The 17,358-nt window shown below is 43.4% G+C and overlaps 1 protein-coding gene across 1 annotated transcript; it reads right to left on the bottom strand.

Annotated features, from left to right (window-relative positions):
- Positions 1-11,766: 11,766 nt before the first annotated feature.
- On the bottom strand, positions 11,767-12,705 carry LOC134484036 (olfactory receptor 10K1-like). The gene has a single exon (XM_063280417.1). The coding sequence runs from the start codon at positions 12,703-12,705 to the stop codon at positions 11,767-11,769; it is 939 nt and encodes a 312-aa protein (XP_063136487.1).
- Between the last annotated feature and the right edge of the window lie 4,653 nt (positions 12,706-17,358).

Here is a 17,358-nt window from a genome sequence, read left to right as displayed (position 1 = left end):
CCTTACACAGTCATTTTTCCTCATCGAGCCCACAACCCCCAAGAATCTTGTGTTTTCAAGGGCACTAGACAGAAAGAAAATCTCCAGGCCAGCCTGGGCAGATTGCCATGTCTTAAGCACTGTGTTATCAAATTCTAATGGTCAGAATGTTAATTGTCATCAGGACCAAGAAAGATCTTCAGGCCAAGGCTGCTGCAGCTATCATTCAATTTCTGCCATAATACAATGTTTATATTTTATATCTCTGTAAAATTTATGTATATGTCTAATTTTGGTATCCTTTTGTTCCTAGATCGTATGACATCACACTAGTCCTACACAAACTAACTTTTCTGAGAAAGGAAGGTCTTAACACTTCATTCTTTTATCGTGTATCCACACCATTCTTTGTCCATCAATTTGAGCCCCTGTGTAAGGCAGAGATAACCCCAGCCAATCTAACTTTGTCGCTGTGTCTTTTTGCAGAGGGGCGTGTCATATGCAGCCCTCTATCTTACATGCCACATAATTGCCTGAGTGTACAGTAAGAAGAGGTCTTTAACACGATCTGCTGCCAATTTCTCTACCCACCAAATCTTGTTTTAAGTTGACTTTGTTCAGATTATCCTGTTCCTGAGGCAGATGTTCCATGAGTTATCTTGTAGTTGGAGCCTCATGTGTGATTCCTTTATTTGAGTCACCCTCGAGGGTGTAAGGTTAATCTTCAAGGAGGGCCAAGCAAGGACATCTCCCTGGAGGATGGAGGGATAGTGTGCTCAGGACTTTCTTGAGGAAGCTTAGAAGCAGCACTCCTGGGAAAGACATAAATGACTCCTAAAATTTTCATGAATCCAATATCCCAAGTTGTACAGATATTAAAAGCCCCATCCGTGCATGCAGCGTATTGGGATCAAGACCGAAAGTAGAAGACTGTAAGACATCTCCTGGCTCAGCCTCGCAGGTTTTTGTCAAGCAGCTGCACTGGCTTTATGACATTGAGTGTTCCCATTAGATACGGGTGTGCCATAGAAGCCTATAAATTATCTTGTCTTGGTTTAGTTTCTGCAGGTTACTTGCATCTGAAAATCTATTCTTTCCTTTTAACCTCTTTTGGTTAAGTGAGGTGTAAGATAAGGTATATTCTAATACATTCCCGAATTTAATTAGTATCTTTGTTTCCCTCTTCACCTTCAATTTTATCAATTTATGTGTTGTCTCTTACTTTTGGTTAGTTTGGTTAGATTTACGGGAATGGTTTATATTTTCAAAGAATAAAATCTTTGTTTTACTGATTTTTTTTCTATTCCACGAATTTCTGTACTACTATTAACTATTCCTCTTCATCTTCTGAAGGTCAGGTCGGTCAACATGGGAACCATGACTGGGGGAGCAAGGACGATTGTAGGAAAAGAAGATGAAAGAGATAGAGAAGAGAGGACTGCTGGTGAAGACCATGCCAGAGAGAAAATTATTTTTCAGTGCCTTTTGAAGGCAAGTAACACAAAGCACGGCCAATTTCTGGAAGATAAACAATGACCATAAATCCTTATGTGGTGAATTTATGGTGAACAGTATTTACATTTGACTGAGGCCATTTCCTTCAGGCTAGAACAATCCTTCAAGGATGTATGGGCAAGAAGAGGAACTTGTCAGGGTATAAAAGCAATTCATTTTCGATTGGGTTGTCTGGTTTCTTGGTGGTTATCTTCTTGAGTTCTTTCTATATTTTGGATATTGGCCCTCTATTGAATGTGGGGTTAATGAAGACTTTTTCCCAATCTGTGGTATGCTGGTTTGTTCTACAGGCTACGTCCTTTGCCTTACAGAAGCTTTGCAGTTCCATGAGGTCCCATTTATCAATTCTTCATCTAACATGAGAACTCTCCAATCATTTTACGTTGGAGCTCAACGCTATGCGTTTTCCTCTTAGCACTGCTTTCTCCGTGTCCCATAAATTTGGGTATGTTGTGCCTTCATTTTCATTGAACTCTAGAAAATCTTTGGTTTTTTTCTTTATTTCTCCCTTAATCCAGTGGTCATCAAGTTCCAGGAATTGTTCGGTTTCCATGTGTTTGTAGGCCTTCTGTTATTTCTGTTGTTGGAAGTCTAGCTTTAAGCCGTGGTGGTCTAAAAAGGTGCAGAGGGTTATTTCAATTTTCTTGTGTCTGTTGATATTTGTTCTGTGACTGATGGTACGGTCAGTTTTAGAGAAGGTTCTATGAGGGGCTGAGAAGGAGGTATTCTTTTGTGTTAGGATGAAATGTTCTGTGGATGTCTGCTAGGTCCATTTGAGTCATAATATCTGTTAGTTTCATTATTTCTTTGTTCACATTTGGTCTGGATGACCTGTCCACGGGTGAGAGTGGAGTGGTGAAGATTCACTCTCCCTATTGTTTGTAAAATGCCCCAAATCTTCGCAACCCACCAAAAAGGGATTGTCCTCCTCCCCACCACCACAGTAAGTTGTGTCTCATGTTCCCATGTTCTATCTCTTGTTCCCCCCTTCATCCCCCCCCCAAAAAAAACAAAGAGAATTGTCAAAAAAGGCTTCCAGGCTTTGCCATAACTGGGGTCCATCAAGACGAGGCTGTCTAGGAACAGAAACAGTATCTGGTGTAAAGTGGCAATTTCTGTTTCCTTTGGAGACTTGGGTTATAACGATCTTTTGCTAGGGAAGACAGGTGAAAAACATTTTGTTAAAGCAGACACGTGAAAGAATGATTTCCCAAAGCAGACCCAGGTGAGAGGATGCTTTGCTACAGCAGACAAGTGAAAGGATGCGCGATGTCTACAAAGAATATAAACATAACCCACAGACAGTGGGAACTGGAACATTGGTTTGCCTTGCTCTGCCTTTCTATGCTTTGCTGGTGACACACATGTATTGGTTTGCTTTATATTGCTTTGCTAAGCTTCACTCGTGGAGACTCTTTTCAAACATCATGTGTCCTCTCAAACGTCTGCCTCAGTAAAACATCCTCTCGCATCCGCTTTAGCAAAACATCCTCTCATCAGTCAGCTTCCAGAAAAATATCACACGACACAACCGAGTCTCCAAAGAAACCCAGGAATTTCACTTCAATAATACATGTTCGTTATAGTTACAGTAAGTGACAAGAGGATGGTGGATTTTCCATTCTTTTCCACAGTCGTCCCTATTCTTATGTCTAACATGCATTACGCTTGTAAGCAAAACGAAATTTAAAGTTATTTGCCAATTATTGAGAAAAACTTCTAATTAGTTCCCAAGTGATCTACTTTGCTGAAGCTTTAATTATCCTGTATAATTTATTGAAGGCCGAAAGTTCTTCTAATTGGTACCCTGTTGCCCATGCAGTGAGGATGGCTATACCATAATGAAGTCCCTGAAGCCACTGAACATTGAGTCCAGGGCTGGATACTACAGGGCCTGAACACCTTGGAGATCTTTTTCTGTTTCTGTGTTCTTAAGCTATTTCCAAAAAGCAACATATGGTCATCTCTTCTTGAAAATTATCCTCGAGAGAGCCCCTGAGAGCTTGCTTCATCAACATTTTGTCAATATTTCATGATGGCATTTGTACTCTGTTTTTTTTTTTTTTTTTTTTTTTTTTTTGGTTCTTTTTTTCGGAGCTGGGGACCGAACCCAGGGCCTTGCGCTTCCTAGGTAAGCGCTCTACCACTGAGCTAAATCCCCAGCCCCCCGTACTCTGTTTCTTCAAATACTCACATATAGACACACATGCTTAAACACGGAAATATATGCGTGCGTGCAAGGCATGCATATAGAAGACGTGTTTAGAATATAATAAACATTTGAAAAATCAACCTGTAATAAGTTAAGCCTAAGAAATAAAAGGGACAGCAGGGGGCATAAATTTGAGGAAAGTGGAAATTAAACGAAAAACCTATTTTTCTGACACTCGAGATATTTCTTGGAATGCTAAAATTCAAAATTCCATTTATCCCTTAGCATCTGTGAGAGATTGGTTCCAGGGCTTTCTTAGAAGCCTAAATTCTCACATTCACACCCTTTATATAAAATGGCATATTATTTGCATATAACCTGTCCTGCCAGCAGCACTGTAAATGGTTTCTGGAATATTTTTAGTTTCTAACACAATGTAAAGTTCACGCAAACAGTTGGTGTATTATTTAGAGAGTAAGGTTAGGAATGTCTGTTTTCTTATTTTAGTACAGTTTTTTTTTTCAAATAATTTCCTTTTGATGTCAGTTTTCTCTAAAGAATCTGGATGACCAAGGATATATAGCACATGAATTTGGATAACCTGTGCTAGAATAGATATCAACCTGTAACCAACTCACTGCGCATCGTTTTCAGTTCCCAAATGTGTGTCTGTCATTTGTTCTCTGTCTTAGCATTGTGCATTTCCAGAAACTGTGAGCTCCCCTTCTATCTGACCAATTGCCTTAGCTGTGTCCCATCTAATATCCCTAGGTATCAGAAGCCAAGGAGACAATTGATCTTTCCACTACGGGAGGGCAAAGTCTTCCCTTCGTTCATTTCAGATTTTGAGAATTTTTCCTGTAAAGATGTGGCCTAAGCTGAACTCTCCCTCTTGGAAGGGACATGCGACTAGCATAGGATCGACTTAGACTAGGGCAGGCCCAGCTGCACCTGACAGGGCTGGTGGGTCTGGTCTTGTTTTTTCCTTCCGGGGCCACCTTCCATAGACGGTCCTTTCAGTGCTATCTTTTTCTTTTCTGTCCCCGTGACCTGACCTATTTACTACTTCTGATGGGGACTCTGGGTAATACCCGAAACCTGACCTCCCTCACTGGTCGTGGCCTGATTACATTCCAGCCTGCCCTATCCCCAAAATATGTGAATCTATGGGAGAGAGACAGAGAGTGGTGGGGGAGAGGGAGAGAGAGACAGGAAGAGAGACAGAGACAGACAGAGAGACAGGGAGAGGGAGAGAGAGACAGGGAGGGAGGTAGGGAGAGGGAGAGAGAGAGAGACAGGGAGGTAGGTTGGGAGAGAGGTAGGGGGAGAGAGAGACAGGGAGAGGGAGAGACAGGAAGAGAGAGACAGAGACAGAGAGACAAGGAGAGGGAGAGAGAGGGAGGGAGGTAGGGAGAGACAGGGAGAGGGAGAGACAGGGAGAGAGACAGAGACAGAGAGAGACAGGGAGAGGGAGAGAGGGAGAGAGAGACAGAGGGAGAGAGAGACAGGGAGGTAGGTTGGGAGAGAGGTAGGGGGAGAGAGAGACAGGGAGAGGGAGAGACAGGGAGAGAGAGACAGAGACAGACAGAGAGACAAGGAGAGGGAGAGAGAGGGAGGGAGGTAGGGAGAGAGACAGGGAGAGGGAGAGACAGAGAGAGAGAGACAGAGACAGAGAGATGGAGAGGGAGAGAGACAGGGAGAGGGAGAGAGAGACAGGGAGGGAGGTAGAGAGAGAGGTAGGGGGAGAGAGAGAGAGAGGGAGAGAGAGACAGGGAAGGGAGGTAGGGAGAGAGGTAGGGGGAGACAGAGACAGACAGAGACAGACAGGGCGAGAGAGATAGAGAGGGAGAAAGAGGGAGAAAATGGTGGTGAGGAAAAGACATTCTAAGCAATCAGACTGCTCAGACTAAGGGGTCCGGTCAGTAATCCCTTAACTTTTAAAATGTTTTTTTATTACGCACATTATTTCTACACAAAAGTTTAGAAAAGAACATTTTACTTCTATGCTTCGAAGAGCTGAATTGTCAGTATTTAATAAGTTCATTGTGAAAGAAAGGATTTATCACCTTTGTGTCTGTTACCACAGTCGCGATACTGAGTAATTCCACCACTATAGTCCCTCATGTTGGTCCCTTATGATCATAGCCGTCACCTCCAGTCACAAATATGGGAGCCTCTCCGTCAGGAATGTGCTTCTTGAAGGAATAAAAGGAGAAGAACCTACATTACCTTAGTCAAGTGTGATTGCCCATCATGGCTATGAGGGTTTTGCATGTCCCTTGAAACATCAAAGCCATGTGGGGTTGGAGTAGAATGTCAGCTACTATTTTGGCCACTGTTTCTTCCATCATTAACATTTCTCTGCCTTTATTTTTTCTCTCCAGAGCTGTATGGATTTCACGTGGCTACTCCTCCAATTCTCTTCCAAAGGAACTTATTTGCCTCAGGTTCCCAGTAGACTTCATGGTAATCATGTGTGCCAAATCCAGGCTCTACTCTCAAACGAAGGACAGCCCAGAACTTCCCAAGCTATGGAAAATCCCCATTGTCACCCAGATGCTGTTTTGGCACCCAGATGCTGGGTCCCTATCTACCTCACCTTATGAGAGATGGGCAACTCGAACAACATGGGGTACTAAAAATGTGCCAATACCCCAGAAGACTTTTTTTTTCTTTCTTTTTTTTTCGGAGCTGAGGACCGAACCCAGGGCCTTGCGTTTTCTAGGCAAGTGCTCTAACACTGAGCTAAATCCCCAACCCCACCCCAGAAGTCTTAGAAGCAACATCCACCAATTGTTTTACGTTCATTGGTAAGGCTGCTGCAAAACTTTCCTCAATGACTTTTTTAGATGTCATGGATGTTTTACCGTAAAACTCCCTAAAATTGTACAGCTACGTCAGGCCTTTGTACGTTATGGGGAATGGCTCCTCTATCTCTTCAGGTCTTATTATATGTCTTCCAGATTTTTTTCTAAATCTATAAGATACTCGTGGGTTTACACGATTTTATGTATATAACTATTCTAGTTAGGTTTTTCTTGTGAAGTTGACACAAGTTAGATGAGAAAAGGTAACCGCGGTTGAGTAAATGCATCCATAGGATTGGCCTATAAACAAGATTTTGGGAACATTTCCTTGATTAAGGATGGAAGTGGGAGGCCCCTAGCTCACTGTAGGTTCTTCTAAGTCTCTTCTGAGACCCATCCGATCACTTAACTGTAATCCCCAAATCAAGACAGGAAACCAACTGGCAAGCTCTAAACTCTTCATCTCCACGTCTGATGTCAAAGCCGGGTCTTCAGATCTCCAACTCCTTTTTTCATCTTTGTTGACTGCAACAGACTTCTTTTTCCGGGCTGGTTCCACTCCCTGTCAGCAGCTTTCCTCAGCAGATAGCCCACGGCTCTGAAATCTTGAACATCTGGGGTCTCCAAGGCAACCTCAATGTTACAGCCTCTCATTCCAATGTCTGGGATCCTCACATGATCTTCTGGGCTCCTCCAAAGGGCTGATGTCACTTCTCCAGCTCTGCCCTCTGTGGCGCTCTAAGCTCAGGTTGATCCACTCCACTGCCGCTGCTGTTCTTGGTGATCACCCCATGGTACTGGCATCTCCAATGCACTGGGGTCTTTGCTGCAACTAGGCTTCACCAATAGCCTCTCATAGGCTCTCTTTATGGTGCCAAGCCTCAACTCCCTTGCGTGACCCCTTCAGTCCTGGGTCATCAACTGCAACTGAGGCTGCACCTTCACCAGTGGCTCTCCATGGCCTCTCACAGTGCCAAGCCTCAGCTGTTCTTCATGACCCCTTCATGCCTTCAGAACCAGTACCACCTGGGTGGCTCTTACACATTACCAAGTACAGCTATAGCATGAGGTACAACCTTGGCTATCTCTGGAACGCAGCTTCTTTGTGCCCTCGGCAAACACTTCCCAGAAGATTTCACCTCAGTGATGCTGGTCTCTTCTTAATCACCAATAATCTCTTAGCTCCAGCTGACCAGCATCAATTGTCCCAGTAGTCCCTTTTATTCTGGACTATAAAGCCAGAGCCACATGGCCAAAGCTGCAGAGTTCTGCTGTTTGCTGGGGCTGGAACATGGCCCCTCTTGTTCTATTACATTATTACCAGCTTCCTCTTTTCCAACTCCTTCACTGCCTAAGCTTGGCTGTCCTGGAATTTGCTCTGTAGGTAGACCTTGAACTCAGAGATTAAACTCCCGTCTCCTGGGATTAAAGGTGTGTGCCATGACACCTGGATTTAAGGTTTTCTCCACCTAGAACTTGCTCGGTCTCAGGCTAGCCTCGAACTCAGAGATCCGCTTGGCTTTATCTCCTAAGATTAAAGATGTGCACCACCATGCCTAGATCTAAACCCAGCTAGGTGGGATCTTGCCCCAAGGTCACCACTCCCTTAATTCAAATTAATATCTTTGTACACAGGATTCCGCTCCATTTCACTTCCTGGTTGTTCCTCCTTTCTAAGCTTGCTATGCTTATCCAAAATGCTCTTCACGAGACTTACACAGAGAATAAAATCTGTGGTGTGCATTTCTGAGACTTCCTTGGTTAATGCAATTAATCCAAGTCCCTTCACCTTAGTCTCAGGTGGACTCTTTGGACAAGGGCAAAAAGTAGCCATTGTCTTCACCAAAAAAAACCCCCCACAAAAACAGCCTCTAGACCACATACTTGAGTTCTTTCCCACTGAGACCTCTTGGACCAGGTGTGCACAATTCAAATCACTCTCAGCAACAAAGTCTTCCATATTCCTACTAGGACGGCTCATTAAAGCCCATTTAAAACTTCCACCGCTTTCCAAACCCAAAGTTCCCCCATCCACATTCTTCCAAAGAAAAGCATGGTCCGGCCCATCACAGTGATACCCCAGTCCTGGTACCAACTTCTGTCTTAGTTAGGGTTTTATTGCTGTGAGCAGACGCCATGACCAAGGTAAGTTTTATTATTTTTTTCTTTTTTCTTTTTTTCGGAGCTGGGGACCGAACCCAGGGCCTTGCGCTTGCTAGGCAAGCGCTCTACCACTGAGCTAAATCCCCAACCCCCCAAGGTGAGTTTTATAAAGGACAGCATTTAATTGAGGCTGGCTTACAGGTTGAGAGGTTTGGTCCATTTATCATCAAGGTGGGAGCATGGCAGCATCCAGGCAGGATGGTGCAGGAGGAGCTGAGAGTTCTACATCTTCATCTGAAGGCTGCCAGGAACAGACTGAGCATCCCCAGGCAGCTAGGAGGAGGTCTCCAAGCCCACCCCTACAGTGACACACCTCCTCCAACAAGGCCACACCTCCTAATAGTGCCACTCCCTGGGACAAGCATATGCAAACCATGACAGAGGTACATTTTCTCCTAGTGTATTTTCTTTCGGGGAATAAATAGACGCCACATACTCCTTGAAGAGAATAGCTGCTTGGCCTTCTTGTACTATTCCGTGTCTGTATCCATCTACATGTGTCTATCACCCTCTCTATTTTATAAAATTGACACAAGCTATGGTGTGCTATGCTCATATCCGCCATATCCCATGTGGTCTGCATATTAGAAGGGGACTAATATATTTACGTTTCAGTGCGAAACTTCCGGTCACCCTGAATGGCCCTTACTTGTAGGAAACCTTTGCCAGTCTATCAACGGACTTACTGTGAAGGCTCCTACTCCATGACATTCTATGCTCTGAATTTATACTGCTCTCAGATGTAAACAAGACCCAGAAGGGAACCATCTGGGGAGGTATACTAGATCTTTGTCTTCATCAGAAATCTCTAATGTCTCAGTATACACTACCAAACTATTACACAATTATCTTTGTTTGCTGAAGTCTACACACAGCCTCAGTAAACAAAACAACTAAATGATGACCTGCTGCAAAATGCTGTGACTTTGGCTGGGATGGGGATGATTGTTTTCCCTACAAAGCTACCCTGTTCATTGTCATTTTCCTTCCAGATATACTCTTTCTCTGACTCTTTGGCGCTTCTGAGGGCAGACTCATCATTTAGGCATTACGACAGAGGTAGCAGGAGGAATAAACTGAAAAGGTTGAGCAAGAATGTAGATAGATGGTATGCACAGACTCTCTGTTCCATGTCTTATTTAGAAATGCACCCTCAGTTCAAATTTTTGAATACAAAACTTAATCGCCGGTCCCCAGCTCCGAAAAAAAAAAGAACCAAAAAAAAAAATTAATCGCTGATTGAATACAGAGTCCAGAGAGAGGTGTCCATGGTCATGTTTATTTGTTCCATGAAGGGTCCGTCAAGGGACAAAGCTCTGTCATACTTGACATAAGTGAGAGTTAGTGATTTCTTGGGATGAATGAACAAATAGGAAGTAACTATTGTATTAAAATGGATTGTTTCAGTGTCTAATAGCCCAGGCTTATTTGTCAGCTCCTTGAGAAGAGGGACCTTGTCTTCAGCTTTTCTATTTCCAGCATTGAATCCAGTGCCTAGAAATCTGAGAGCTCGTTCATTCAAATTATGTCTCTTTCCGAGCGTATGGCAGAGGAACTTATGCCATCTATAACATGGCATGCAGTCTGTGGGGTAGAAATGGAATCAACAAATACTTTTTCATAATCAGTACACCTAAGCTTTGTCTCTGAACTATGAGCACAGAATAGGTGACGTCTCAATCAATCGCATAGGTTATTTAAAAGTTTTAGAGGCAGGAGGGATAGCTTAGTTAATAAAGTACATGAGTGCAAGGACCTTTAAGATTGCAAACATATTGATATGTGCTTGTAGCCCCAGAACTGGTGAGATACAGACAGGTGGATCACTAGGGCTTATTGGACATCCAGCCTAGCTGACTTGGTGAGCTCAACGTCAGTGAGACCTTTTCTCAAAAAAAGAAAAAAAAAAGATGATAAAATAAAAAATAGACAGCACATGAGGAAAATGGCATGATGATACCAAGGTTATTGTCTGACCTCTACATGCACGTAAATGCATGTAGTCACCCCCACCCCGCATGCATGCACCTTCACATGCACATATGCACACAAACACATCTTTACACAAACAAACACACACGAAGGCAACACACACACACACACACACACACACACACACACACACACACACGAGTTTATAATCAGTTAGCATCTGAAGACATCCCTGTTCCAAAGGTCATAGGATTTCACAGTTCAGCCAAATAACCATTTCCATTTCTTAGGTACCTGGTATGTCTAGGTGCTAGGATAATAGAAATTAATCATAGCTTTCACCTTCAAGGGGCCCTCAGTATGGTAATGGAGACATACAAACAATTATAGCTCTAAAAATTCGTAAGCATGTGTGGTCACAGAGAAGGGACCCTTCCTTCATGTGCTAGGTCAGGTGTGGGCAGCCTGAATGGCTTTAAAATCAGGTTGGCCCTTTACCAAGATGTGAGCAGTGGAGTATCATTTAGCCCAGAGTGAAAGAAAAGAAATCCAATACTGAGGTGCCCTAGGTGGGTGGGGGGAAGTTGAGGGTAGATCTTATTGTGGGCAGATTGCGGATCCTCAATACTGCCATTGGTAATATTAGTGCTGCCGCTTTTAATCGTTTCTCAAGCAATGTCTATACCATCGTTTGGTGGCACAGGAATTCAACTCCCACGCTGCTTATTTATTCCCAATTCTTCACTTGGCCTAGTTTTGATCCGGAAGTTTCTTACATTTATATAAGAAGTTTCTTATATTTATATTCTCCTTGTTATTCAGCCAGAGAGGCTTTACTTGGGTCATCCTATCAACTCGTTTATCAGTGTTAATATCTCTGGTAGTGTTCCCGGTGGTGGATGAAATTGTCCATTGTGGGGAGCAGAAAAGCATCTAAAAATGCAAAGGAGTCTAGTGACTCTCCAAGCCATAGAAAATTCTGAAACACCTAAAAGCAAAACAAAAAAGCTACAAGAAATTCTAAGATTCTTTTCATCTTTCCAAATACAGAAAAGTGAATGGTAAATTCCACGTGAACCAAGAACCACGGAGATGTCTCAGAAGAAGGCATGGGCATACAGAGCGTTCAGGGAGATGACTGAATTGTTGGGAAAGGGCCTGGTTAGTGTTGCTGGGTCATGCCTTCCCTTTCAACTTGTATTGGGCTGGGCTGCTACCTTACCGGTTGCGGTTCACCAGGAGTCTTCTGAGGGCACCTTTGACTTCTTTGTTCCTCAAGCTATAGATCATAGGATAGAGCATTGGGGTTATATTAGTATAGATTAAGGACACAATTTTGTCCTGTTCTGGTGCGTAGCAGGACTTGGGACGAATGTAGATGAATATTGCACAGCCATAGTGCATAACAGAGACCAGCAGGTGGCCCGCACAGGTGGAGAAAGCTTTGCTCCTGCCTTCTGCGGAATGGATTCTAAGGATGGCAGTAATAATGAATCCGTAGGAAAACAGGATCAGCAAGAAGGGAATCAACAGGATCAGCGTGCACACAAGGAAGACTGCGATTTCATTGGCCTGTGTATCAGAGCAGGCTAAGAACAGGACGGCAGGAATGTCACAAAAGAAATGGTTGATGACATGGGACTGACAGAAGGGCAGGAGGAATATCAGTGTGGTAAGAGTAAGTGAAAGTGTGAAACCACTGATGCATGCCAGAGCCAACATCTGCAGACAGAGTGCCCGGGTGATGATGAGTGTGTAACGCAGGGGGTTACAGATGGCCACAAAACGGTCGTATGCCATCGCAGCGAGGAGGAAACATTCTGCTCCACCCAGAGCAATGAAAAGGTGCATTTGCAGAGCGCATCCCAGGAAGGACATCCGTTGTTTTTTGGACAGGAAGTTGGCCAGCATGTTAGGCACGATAACTAATATGTAGCAAATCTCAATGGCAGATAGGTTCCGAAGGAAGAAATACATAGGTGTCTGGAGGCAGGTGTCAATCAGGGTGATGAGCACAATAGTTGCATGGCCCGCTAGGGTGACGAGATGCATAATTAGAAAGAGTCCAAAAAAGAGGATCTGTAGTTCAGCCAGGTCCCCGAAGCCTAAAATAATGAATCCAGAGCTTAAGGTGTGGTTTTTCTTCAACAGTTCCATCTTTTGTTCTCCTTTGTAGAACTATAACACTGGAAAGGAGATTTTTCTAGCAATTGTCTCATCCTTGAGAAATACTAGAGCTCTTTTGATAGATGAGAATTTTAGTCCGACCTTCCAGGCACATTCCTTGCTCTCACTCTACTAGCTTTTAAAACTCTAACCTTTCTTGGTATAGGATGAAAGACTGCTGGTATTAGAGTACTTTAATTCATCTGCTGAGCTGTGAAGATCAACTGGCACACCCAGCCTCTAAGCACAAAGTTGTTCTTTTTGACCTCAACGCAATGCTTCTAACAGAGATGCTGTAGTAAATTTTGAAGAGTTGGCCGAGGTAGGAGCAGAAGCTGAGCTGGATGTATTAAGTAAGATTAAAATGGAGACTAGGCCTGGAAGGTCACTGCTTGGAACCCTGTAGGAAGTAAAGCGTAGTGAGTTAACCTTAGATACCTTTGAATTTTTGTATCAGTCATACTGTTATCTCTTTATTACCACCTCCAGCTCCCCAGGATCTCAGCAGTCAGTGGGTTGTGAACAGGGCGCCAGAGAGGAAGGCCACATAACTTGCAGTAGCTGCTCTCTTTCCCATGCCTTACCTACTTGTGGATACCCCAACTCTGCGTCACCCTCTTCCAGATGTCTCATCCAACCTCTTGGTTGAATTAGTTCCCTCCTTATGCTCCCACATCCCTCCAGGCTTCCGTAACCACGTTGTCCATCACTGACTTCTACAATTCTTTGACTATCCTTCCGTCCACATCACCCATCTATGGGCTCCAGAATGGCAAGAACGGTGTCCTATTCTTCTCCTCAAACAATGGCTGGTACACATCAGGAGCCTGTTCACCCTGTGAGTTTCTGAATACATGCCAATCTCTCATGTGCGCATGTTCCATAGTTGGCACCAGGTCTGGCCTTGAGAAGAACGGGGCAAAAGGCTGGACTAGGTCACATAGTAGGAGCAGGAACTATATAGGACAGAACTGGAACAGACTCGGGGGCAGTGAGTTGTTGAATGAACAACATCTTGTCTGATATGTTTCCTGAACTTCAGAGAAATTTACTTTCTCCTTGCATTGATCCAAAATAGAAACAAAAAGCTTTATTGTTAGTCTCTGATTTCTTCCTATGCCCCCTTCCATCACAGGAACGAGAAAAGGGGGAGATTTTCAAGGAGTCGAGGTGTTCAGAAAATCACAAATCAACAAGAGGTAACTCAGAGATTAAGAGCACTGGTTGTTTTTACAGAGAACCCAGGTTTCATTCTCAGCACCTGCATGGCAAGTCATAACCATCCATAACTCCAGTTCCACGGGATATAGCACTGTTTTCTGGCCGCAGTGGATACCGGGCATGTGTATAGTACGTGCATACACATGCAGACAAAATCCCCATACATATAAAACAAAATCGATTAATCTTAAATTTTTTTTTTCTTTTTTTCGGAGCTGGGGACCGAACCCAGGGCCTTGCGGTTGCTAGGCAAGCGCTCTACCACTGAGCCAAATCCCCAACCCCAATCTTAAAATTTTTAAGCGGTAAAAAGTTTGTGAGAGTCGAATTGTTACTTAAAGATGTCATTTGGGGGAATGTGACTTTTCTGGGCCCAAAGTAACATTGGTGAAATAAGAAAGCCGATTATGATTACAGCTTTGTTCGACATGGATAGTTGTCATAATTGTGGTTTCACAACCACTTATACTCCACGTTGACAAGTATTTTGGCATGTATTTACCTAACAGGTGCATGAGATGGAGCAACATGCCAAGTTTTTACTCCAAAATAGGGTATTGCGGTTTTCTCCTCTGAGTGACCTACTCCTTGAGCCTGCTCCTGTCACCGGCCCTGCTCAAACTTCTGTATCCTAATGGAGCCCATCCTGGCTTCCCTCTTCAGTCGTCACTTCTGCCTATAGTTACAAAAGCCCCGGTGAAGAAACTGGCGGAGGCCAAGGCGAACAGCCCGTTTCCCCAACAGGAACCCAAAATATCTGGAGCTTAACCCCCTTCGATGACTCAGCCCACCCTCTCACCTTCCCCACAGCCTCTTCATTAACCTTCGACAACTCTGTGAATAAGATTGTGCTTCTGAGTGTCTGTTGTGTTTTTTGGATGCATACCCTTGGCCTTGGCTTTCCACCCTTATTCTTTTCTACTCCTTACTCTCATGTCAGTGTATATAGATATGGGACTCTGACCTTCATTGGGCCCAAACCTTGAAAATAATAAAACCAAAAAATTCTAAAAATAGGAATTTCACGTGACTTAAAAGTAACAAGTCACCTCATATTAAAATTTCCTCTCTTTTTCTCCCCCTCTCCTACTCTCTAAGAAGGATCATTCTTGGTGAGAGATATTCTGTTCTGTTTTGTTTTGTGCATACGAATACCTGTTTCTCACTTCACGAGGGCATGCATTTCTAACCTGAGTACTTGGGAAGCTTGAGGAGGATGATCAGGAGTTCAAAGCCAGCGTGAGCTATATAGTGTTTTCTAGGCTAGATTGGGATACATGAGATGTCTGTCTACACACATACACACAAAGACACACACACGCACAAATACACAGAACGTCCTGACAGATATGTACACTGCCATACGTATGTGCTCACATGTATATATATATAAAATAGTAGATGATATCATGATATAGAAACCGACCGATAATATTGTAATAATACGACCACTAATAATACGTCTGAGAGGTTTTTCGTTAGTACATGTTAGTTTCTCCCTTTTTCTAGTTTGATCCCCTGTAGAGAAGAGGCCTAGATTACCTGGGAGAGCGAGATCTGCGTTTGATCTGAGGAGCAGCCTTGTTGGATATCTTCCTGTTACCATCGGTTACTGGGAAGCCTGAAAAGAACAAAGAGCCGGGGCTCAGAGGGTACTGGAGGAAACACATGGCTCTGATCTGGAAGCATGGCTTCCCAGAGTCCAGACAGTAGCTCTCTAGGCTATTAGTCCAGAACACAGAGAGCAGTGCTCAGAAGTACAGCTGCTGTCTCTAGAATGTATCATCGTAGCAAGAGCAAGTCTTTACAATGGCTGCCCTGGTTTGTATCTTGCTTTAAGTAGCAGTGAAGGCAGAACTCAGAAAGTCCTAGGAGAGGTCAGAAAGAAGGCTGTACTGGGATCCATTCACCAAGGGGACTGCTTTCCCCAGGTCACACAGCTAGCTGAGGCCAAGCTCAAACCTCAGTGGTCATTATTTCATTTACAAACCTCAGATACACTACAGCTATTGGCATGTCGTTTATAAGTCAGACCTGCTGAAACTGCAGCCGCTGTTACGCAATGGCTATATAGAGTGTGAACAGAGCTAACTTGAGAAGAAGTCAAAAAACCGTAAAATTTAGCTTAGGCCAAAAGTGGACAATGAAGCCCGAGACTGATAGTCTCCTAGGTACTTACTTCTATTCTGCTGAATTTCATGGCTCTCTATAAGTGATAGGATGGGCAAAGAGCGCTCAAGTCTTCCGTTTTTAATCTATATCTTCGGTTGTGGGAACGCCACCCATCATTACTGAGCACAGGTAATAGGGATTACAGAACCTTGACAATGGCATAATAAAGCTGCCTGACATCCTGTGGTTAGGGGACAGCAGTGTTGGTTCTAGACAACATCAGGGAGTAGCCCCTGTATACACCATGAAGCAAGAAATAGGGAGCATAAACACCCCCTATGAACTTAGGTTTTAAGTATAAAGTTAATTAATACCTTGGAAGTAAGGCACCTCAGATGAGACATAGATACTGAAGCTGCTGCCTTTGCAAATTCCTAGATGTTTTGAAACTGTGAAAAAGAATCGCAGAGAGTTGGAATGTAAAGTTCATCATGAGCTTTCCACCCTTGCACTAGATTTATAGGGAGAAGGCACGGTTTGGACACGCAGAATGATGAAAGTGACCTTGTAGACCACATGTGCCATGAAAATGTCCCACACACAACCGCATCATTGGTACCAAGAACCATGCATCAGTCCAGGTGAACGCGCCTTAAATTAACAAGCTTACAGACAGGTTAAACAGCTGGTTTAGAAATGATGCCATCAGTGGTGCCGTTCACGGGATGGATGCATCAGATGATTCTGTTTTATGATCGGTAAAGACTGAAAGCATAGTCTCGAAGAATTTCTGATTGGAGGTAATTATGGATGAAGAACGTTTGTCATAAATAACCTATGAAAAAGAGTAAAAACTTCATCAGGAGTCATTGAGCGAACATGGATAGTGGCTTAAATGTTGGAGCTCTGGCCCCACCAACCATCCAGAGGCTCCGTCTGAGGGCAAAGAGGTTTGAATTAGGACTTTCATCTCTCAAACTTACCCAGTGAGATTAATGGACACAACTGGACCCTTCTTTACAGTGTCATTTTACTTAAGCCTTCAAATTGCATTCATTTCGAAAGTTATTTTCATCCCAGGGCAATCCATGGTAGGAAAGAATTCATATTAGGGACAACTTAACATACTGGATTTTACTATTAGAAAGATTCTAATAATCGTGTGGTTTTGTAGAAATTTCTGTGAGATACATTGCCAACGATAGAGATAATCTGAGTTGAGAAAACAGAATGAAAATAAACTTTTGCCCATGAATACACCACAGACTTTAATAGTTAAGCCCAGTGAATTGAGAAACATTAAAATCTGTC

This window comes from Rattus norvegicus, chromosome X, assembly GCF_036323735.1.
Source record: "Rattus norvegicus strain BN/NHsdMcwi chromosome X, GRCr8, whole genome shotgun sequence".
In the NCBI taxonomy this organism is placed as follows: domain Eukaryota; kingdom Metazoa; phylum Chordata; class Mammalia; order Rodentia; family Muridae; genus Rattus; species Rattus norvegicus.
The sequence above is the reverse complement of the archived record's forward strand: the minus strand, read 5'-3'. Positions and strand labels throughout refer to the sequence as shown.

Coding starts and splice junctions, on each gene's coding strand:
- LOC134484036 (XM_063280417.1), bottom strand. CDS start 12,705: ATGGAACTGTTGAAGAAAAACCACACCTTAAGCTCTGGATTCATTATT.